Source organism: Limulus polyphemus, unplaced genomic scaffold, assembly GCF_000517525.1.
Source record: "Limulus polyphemus unplaced genomic scaffold, Limulus_polyphemus-2.1.2 Scaffold525, whole genome shotgun sequence".
In the NCBI taxonomy this organism is placed as follows: Eukaryota; Metazoa; Arthropoda; class Merostomata; order Xiphosura; family Limulidae; genus Limulus; species Limulus polyphemus.
The window spans coordinates 201,299-209,730 of NW_013666135.1; the positions used below are offsets into that span (position 1 = coordinate 201,299).

At 33.4% G+C, this 8,432-nt stretch overlaps 2 protein-coding genes across 2 annotated transcripts in view; one reads left to right on the forward strand and one right to left on the reverse strand.

Annotated features, from left to right (window-relative positions):
- The window catches only part of LOC106458864, a 76,637-nt gene extending 74,521 nt beyond the window's left edge, over positions 1–2,116 (forward strand). Inside the window, exon 17 of the transcript XR_002610451.1 lies at positions 1,181–2,116. The gene's annotated coding sequence lies outside the window, so the exon portion shown is untranslated. The remainder of the gene's footprint in view (positions 1–1,180) is intronic.
- Positions 2,117–3,215: 1,099 nt separating this feature from the next.
- LOC106458872 (sodium/hydrogen exchanger 3-like) overlaps positions 3,216–8,432 on the reverse strand; it is a 67,565-nt gene continuing 62,348 nt past the window's right edge. Inside the window, exons 10-12 of the mRNA XM_013918428.2 lie at positions 7,907–8,039; positions 5,405–5,623; positions 3,216–3,826 (exon numbers count right to left, since the gene is read on the reverse strand). Coding sequence (XP_013773882.1) covers positions 3,354–3,826; positions 5,405–5,623; positions 7,907–8,039 — 825 coding nt within the window. The 3' untranslated portion in view covers positions 3,216–3,353. The remainder of the gene's footprint in view (positions 3,827–5,404; positions 5,624–7,906; positions 8,040–8,432) is intronic.

Genomic DNA, 8,432 nt, shown 5'->3' on the forward strand with positions numbered 1-8,432 from the left:
TCACAAGAACGCCGAATCTGAATCACTTGAAAAAAACACGGGGGTGCTTAACTTTTTTCCAGGTGTATATATAAATACATATATTGTATCCTGAAACTGATACGTTATGGACATATGAAGAAGCTCGTAGAATATTAGTAAGAAAGAGTAAAGACAAATGTTTTTCCATCTTTAAATAGTACACAAAGATAAATCTTCATTTAAAACTATATTATCTCCCACCTTGCTGTAATTTTATTATCAATGCCTTTTTCGTATGCCATGGAATAAACTATTTAAACAAAGTTTGTTTGTTTTTTCGAATTTCGCGCTAAGCTTCACGAGAGCTATCTGCGCTAGCCTTCCCCAATTTAGCAGTGAAAGACTAGAGGGAAGGCAGCTAGTCTCACCACCCACCGCCAACTCTTTGACTACTCTTTTCCCAACGAATAGTGGGATTGACCGTCACATTATAACGCCCCCATGGATGAAAGGGCGAGCATGTTTGGTGAAACGGGGATTCGAACCCGCGACCCTCGGATTGCGAGTCGAGCTCCCCTAACCATCTGATCATACGACGCTCTAGAGTTTACTACTCTCAGCTTATTAAATGCAATATAATTTGTTCATCATTACAAGATTCTATGAATAGAACTCATAAACCCGCTCGTATTTTTCATAATCGAGGTTTCTCATTGAGAAATTTAAACACAAAATTCATTCAATTCTGTCGAAAATTCAACAATATTCTTGGTCAATATTTCGTGCTTACAAGTTTTACAGAATGTCACAACCTCTAAAACTTTCACATCTACACTTTTGTTTCTTGATTTTTTTGTTTGGGGTGGTAGTAAACAGCTTTAGTGTTCTGACCAACATTAGTTTATATATAGTTAATATTAGCTAAGTTGGACTTAAGATGACTAGTTTTTATATTTACTTTAATTGTCGTGTATTTGTACATATAATGTATTATTTTTGTAGAACTTTCGTATTTTTAGATTATTGTGTTTAAATTTTAGATGTTTACAGAAGATTGAACGTTACTTATTACTTCCTGCAGCTATTTCTAAATGTTTTTCATAGGAAATAGTTAAGTCTGAGTGGCGATAAACGTTTTTAGACAAACTACGTATTACGTTTTAGCTAGTTTTTTCTTCTAATTAAATCTAACATTGTTATATTATATTGGTCATTTCAGCTATTATTCTGTATCTTCATGCCGTCGGAAAATTGATATTACCAACTTAGCACCCTTAAACTAAAACGTATTGGTTTAACTGTCACAGTTAGGATAGCCTCTGATGTTGTATAGTAGGAGTGCCGTAATGAGTTTTCTTTGCTGAAGTGCGGGATTAGGGAGAGCAAGATTCAGAACAAATATTAATCAAGACAACAACTAGTGTTTGTAAGTTGCCTGGGCAAGGTATGATATTTTGTTTATTTAGAGTTCTATTCAATAATTAATAACATTCGTTATATTAGTTAGCATATCAAATGTAACTTATTTCTATTTGTCGTTCATTATTGTATACCTTTATTATAAAAATTGTTTCGCATTGTTAGCTTAGAATTTGTAGGACTAACCTAAACTTCCTAAACTAGCCGAAATGTGAGAGATATTATTGGGTTTACGGCCGAAAATGCCATTAACAACTAGAGTATCCAACTGATGAAACAATGCATTCTAATTTTTATAAGTAGGAACGTAAGAAAAGTATAGTTAAGTGGATATACTGATGATCAGGTTGATATTTAGTTTCGATCTAAGTGCATAGCTTACTCTGATTAAAGGCAATTGTTATTAACTAAGTTATAACAGCTTGATCAAGGGAAGAAAATCAGATTTCTGTCAAGTTTCGAAATATATTGTAAAGGTGAACTATCTGATACAAATAAAGTTTATTATAACTACATATCGGTACATAGCATTTATTACTTACCTCCTTTAAAACAAGAAAAAAAAACCCTACTTGCTCGTTAATTCCTAAAGTCTGTATTTGAAATCTGTATTTACTGGAAAAAACCTTAGAGTACATTTGCACTAAGGATTATACGTGACCAAGACATTATATATATAACACTCGTCTTAGTGGAAAATTAATTGAATAGTTATGTTCTTGTATAATACAGATCCTGATGTTAATCACATAGTGTATTTAGAGGCCATTATAGGCTTCCTTAAAAGTCCATGTATTAATTGTTGGCAGTACTCGATTCATTAGATCCTGATGTTAATCACGTAGTAATGAATCGAGTACTGCCAACAATTAATACATGGACTTTTAAGGAAGCCTATAACGACCTCTAAATACAGATCCTGATGTTAATCACATAGTAATGAATCGAGTATTGCCAAGAACTACTACATGGACTTTTAAGGAAGCTTATAATGGTCTCTAAATACAGATCCTGATGTTAATCACATAATAATGAATCGAGTACTGCCAACAATTACTACATGGACTTTTAAGGAAGCCTATAATGGCCTCTAAATACAGATCCTGATGTTAATCACATAGTAATGAATCGAGTACTGCCAACAATTAATACATGGACTTTTAAGGAAGCCTATAATGGCCTCTAAATACAGATTCTGATGTTAATCACATAGTAATGAATCGAGTACTACCAACAATTACTACATGGCCTTTTAAGGAAGCTTATAATGGCCTCTAAATACAGATCCTGATGTTAATCACATAGTAATGAATCGAGTACTACCAACAATTACTACATGGCCTTTTAAGGAAGCTTATAATGGCCTCTAGAGGTAGTCAATGTAATTACAGTAATTATCGCACATCTTTATAATCATATTGATTACAAAAATAGATCTAAAGCTCCTAAAGGCTTTCTAGCTTTGGGAAACTCGTAATATGTAACAACTTTACAAATACTGTGTTCAACTTGCTCTTTAAGCATTTTAGCAATCGTTACATAAACTATAAGAAAAATTCTGTGAACAACATCAAAATATATGTCCCAAACAAGTAGTGTTGAAGTAATATCCTCCGGTACCAAACATGATACTGAGATACTGGACTCAATTTAGGATTATTTAAAAAATTATAATAAAAATCATTTTACTTACAGATTAAAAACACTGATATCACAAAAGCATTTGAAATATTCTTGAATAATGGTTTTATGTATGAATATTTGTTAGAGTAAACTTATTAACTTGTAAAATGTTATATTGATTATAACGTGTCTTATGAGCAGACCCTTTTCCACACCCTGGGTAAATTTTTGTCGTTTCAGCAATTCTCTCACCATCTTAATACGGTATCTCCCATATTTTTAAACCTTGTTCAGTACGTTAAAATCGTCTGACAGTGTTCTTTTTATCATTTTGGCATCGTCGATGTTGATCACAAGCTCATGTGATTCTTCCAGTTTGTCTTCAGTGGCGTAGGTCTTCTCAGTTCGAGAGGGTTCTCACTGGTGTCTCGAGTGGTAGTCTCTTGAAGGACCTCTCCACCACCAGCAGCTGTAACATCGAAATCTTCTTCATGGGGTTTACTGTTGTTAAATTTATCATCAGTTTCTAGTCGTTGATTTTTTGAACTTTCTTTTTCCTTTTCGTGTAGTTCTTTCAGCTGAAGCAATCTAAACACATCTGGCGGATCGTTACCATCATCATCAGTATTTGATCTTTTCAGTACATTGCTGGATAATGAGGTATAAGTATTATATTCTGTGTTTTCAACCCATGAAGGAAACTCCAGCTGTTTCCGAATGCAGCTCTCATCATTGCAGTCTTCTTCTCGTTTCCATGGTAATGTTGTTTCAGTTATTGTACGAGATGACAGAGGTGTAGATGAAAAAGAATTTCTACTCATTCCTTTAAAAGAATTTCGACAAAATAATAACATACAAATTAAAATTTCGATATACTAGTAACAAACCACACGCTATCGAACTTTGATAACTTTTGATATTTAGAAATTTAATACGATTAAAAGATGAAAAAAAATACTACGTAATCCTTTAAAAAATCGCAATAAAATAATACCAATAAATGATAATAATCTCGACTGACTAACTATTAACAAGTCACAGCTTAACAAGCTTTGGTAACTTGTTATGTTTGGAAATTTTATATATTTAAACAATATATTAAAACTTAAAAACAATTACTTTTCCAAACGATCAACTGTTTTTACAATAAAATTATTTCAGCATTTTAAAAGTAAATAACACGTGATTGGCCTTCCTTCAAAGTAATCTATTCAACATAAGCTCAAGACGTGACGTATTCTTGCTAAACTGTATCAGCCTATTACTAGTTTTCTCACAAGTTGAAACGTTAAAGTTTACTACAATTCTACCTGAGTGAGAAAATCGGATCTATGCCGTTTCAGGCCTTATTCGAAATTGTTATTTTTATACTGTTAAAAGACAAAAAAGAAAAAAAAAACTGAGTGGCTAAAGCACATATCGGATGATCGAATCACAATTTCTTAAAGTCTTATTCTCCAGCCAATGATCTCATGCGCTCAATAACTAGTGAAATATCTGAATACACGAAATGTCCACACCCCTGTTAAAAACATTTAAGTTCAGCCACAGGCAGGAATTGTTGATATTGAAATTTGTGTATATTTATCTACAGGTTGTTAAAATTAGTCAATCTATATAAATAATACGCTTGTGTTTGTCTGTCCGGAACTTTTCTCGCAAATCTCTTGATCAAACGCTACAAATCTCATATTTTTAGAAAGGCCTTTACCCGAGGCGTCCGGATTGCATATTAGCTATCCCATTCAAAATTATTTTATCTGTTTTTTTGCTTAATCAAACTGTTTAATGCACGACTATACTACACAATGGCACAATGTCGTTGTCATCATGTGACGACTGGCTTCGATTTCAACTTTAGTTTTTTACTTGCAAAGTACTTCATAATTTGTTATAATGTCTTTTACTTTAAATGATACCCGGATTCTAGTATTGTAAGTTCGCAGACATACGGCTGTGCCACGGGGGGCCAATGATGAGTTAATTGGACTTACAAGCAAATTTTTGACATATAAAGAACTTACTAAAACAAATAAGATTAGGACAAATGTTTTCTCATCTTCAACGATGTCGATTCCTTGTGCTCTTCAAAATAAGAAATTGATATCAACTTTTTTTTACATTCACTCTGTTATGCTCATCTTGTATATCACATAATACTTAAGCACCCTGTTCTTCATTCCTTCTACATAGTACACCACCTAAACTACTCTATCTCAATTTTCTAAGTTCAGGAACCTAGCTTGTTACTGCTGTATTGTTTGTCATTACAAAATCGAGAATAAGCAAGTTCTATTCAAAATCTAACGTGTATAAAAAATATGTTTGAACATCACAAAATAATTCATTAAGTTGCACAAAATGAATAACGTAATACACTTAAATAGTCAAATTAACTTACCCGATTCATCAGAAATATCCTGAGATAGTGTAGTATGATTTTGTTCTTCTATTGTAAAAGTAACTGCGCCAGATGGTGCGGGTTTATCAGAAGAGTCTAAGTTCTCCATATGGATTATAGTTTCTGAATTGTTCAAAGAAGCTCCATCTTTATCCGAACGTTCAGATTCACCGGGCAAAAGGTTCCATCTAGATAAAGTGTTTTTGTTTTGCTTGGAATCTAAAAAAAATCAAAATAATTACACTATGAAGTTATGTACGACACTAATGACAAGAAGTTATATACTGCAATAAAATAAAATCATGCTAGCTTACGTAGGTTTGTTGTTGTGTAAAAACAGTCTTGGGAAAACAGAATAAATCTGCTTATACAAGACGAGACAGAAGTAATACATTACAATCCATGTTTTATTTGATAATATTAAATTTCATGACAAATATGTACTGTATTGTACTACTACATAAGCAAAGATGTTCAAATTGTCGTTCCTTTTGATCAACAGAGTTCCTAAGTGAGTCAAGAACAGTGCAGCAACTACAAAATCTTTAGAACGGTCAAGGAGAGTGCAGTAACTACAAAATCTTTAGAACGGTCAAGGAGAGTGCAGTAACTACAAACTCTCTAGAACGGTCAAGGAGAGTGCAGCAACTACAAAATCTTTAGAACGGTCAAGGAGAGTGCAGCAACTACAAACTCTCTAGAACGGTCAAGGAGAGTGCAGTAACTACAAACTCTCTAGAATGGTCAAGGAGAGTGCAGCAACTACAAACTCTCTAGAACGGTCAAGGAGAGTGCAGTAACTACAAACTCTCTAGAATGGTCAAGGAGAGTGCAGCAACTACAAAATCTTTAGAACGGTCAAGGAGAGTGCAGTAACTACAAACTCTCTAGAACGGTCAAGGAGAGTGCAACAACTACAAACTCTCTAGAATGGTCAAGGAGAGTGCAGCAACTACAAACTCTCTAGAACGGTCAAGGAGAGTGAAGCAACTACAAAATCTTTAGAACGGTCAAGGAGAGTGCAGCAACTACAAACTCTCTAGAACGGTCAAGGAGAGTGAAGCAACTACAAACTCTCTAGAATGGTCAAGGAGAGTGCAGTAACTACAAACTCTCTAGAATGGTCAAGGAGAGTGCAGTAACTACAAACTCTCTAGAATGGTCAAGGAGAGTGCAGTAACTACAAAATCTTTAGAATGGTCAAGGAGAGTGCAGCAACTACAAACTCTCTAAGATGGTGAAGGAGAATGCAGTAATAAACAATTTTTCTAAGACGGTCAATGAGAGTGCAGTAACAACTTTAAACTCTCTAAGAAAGTCAAGAACAGGGCAGCAACTACAAATTTCTAAGACGGTCAAAGAGAGTGCAAGTAACAACTTTAAACTCTCTAAGAAAGTCAAGAACAGGGCAGCAACTACAAATTTCTAAGACGGTCAATGAGAGTGCAGTAACAACTTTAAACTCTCTAAGAAAGTCAAGAACAGGGCAGCAACTACAAATTTCTAAGACGGTCAAAGAGAGTGCAGTAACAATAAACTTTCCAAGGAGAGTGCAGCAAAGTCAAACTTTCTAGAATAGTGCAACACCTGGGGCAACTAACTTCTTCCTTTCCTTGTATATCAACAATATATATGTTTATATAGAGAATAAAATCATTTTCTAAAGAAACCACCATCATTTCTTCCATGTGCATCAATATATATGAAGAACGTTGGATAAGACTGAGAAACACTAGCTACGAGATTGTTGTTTAACACAAACACCAAATATTTAAATGAATCGTTGAAGACTGATTCACATTATATACAAACTTTCCAGAGAATTTTTACTTTCACAGATATTTTACCACCGACCCTACACTCCCTTAAAAGTTTCACACAATATTTTCACTAACTTATAGTTCTGTAAATAAGAAATAATTACAGTCTTCACGATGCAGTTTCATTCTCTAAATTTCTTACTTTTATATTATACTTTAAAGCTATGAAGAGAAACGAAAAGTTGGTGATATCAAAGTTATTAGACGACATTTGTTACTTTTATCCGAGATATAAAAAGCTTGTGTTTATGAAACATCTCAAAGCATTTTTATAGAAAAGGAAGAAGTGATTCAAAGCGTTTAGAAGAAGTGTGTATTTTCACAAATGTATAAACAATCAGTTTTGGTCAAAAAACAGGACACAAAAATATTAATCTATTGCAAATAGAGTGATTTCAAAATAGCTGTGTATGTGTGTTCTTCTCCTTGATCTCATTGGAAATATGTTTTTTTACATTAGCCTTCACAGGACGATAGATTCAGATTCTTTGCAAGTACGTAATTTCACATCAGCCATGGACGAGAGATTATTTGAAAAGTACGTACTTCTCTATATATTTCAATCAATGAAAAAATTTCGAACTTTAATGTAATAACAATAGTTTGTTCCTTCTTTTAAGCAAAACAAAAAGTTGATTGATCAAATTTTTCTTCCTTGTTTTTTGGCGCACCTAGATCTTACCGTTTTTCATTTTCTTCTTGTTACGAGCGCGTACATTCTGTAATTGGTTTTGATGGTGACGGAGCTCCATGCGGTTCTTATGGTGAAAAGGAGTATCTTCATCAATTAAGTCACGACTGTACCGACGAACCGTCTCATGTAATAAAGGATAAACAGTTTATTTGCTAATTCAGAGTAATATATATTTTTACAAATTTCTCAAAACAGTTGTGGCATATTAAAATTGAGCTATCGAGCTTAAGACTTTATCAAAAGTAGAAATTCACAATAATGAAAAATATAATTTCTTTGTAACGAATTTGTTATTATGTATTTACTTTAATATCAGCGTTTGTTTAGATTAAGTTTTGATTTTAAAACAGGCGTAGCTTATAGTGTTAAATATATATTGCGAAACTCCCGCCTATTCTTCAAAGTTGTAGAATATTCTCGAGAGTAAGAATCTACAATATATGTATATACGTAAATGCATAAGTGTAGTTCAGTATTGTTACGTAAAACTGAAATTTCTAGAACGCTTCCACAC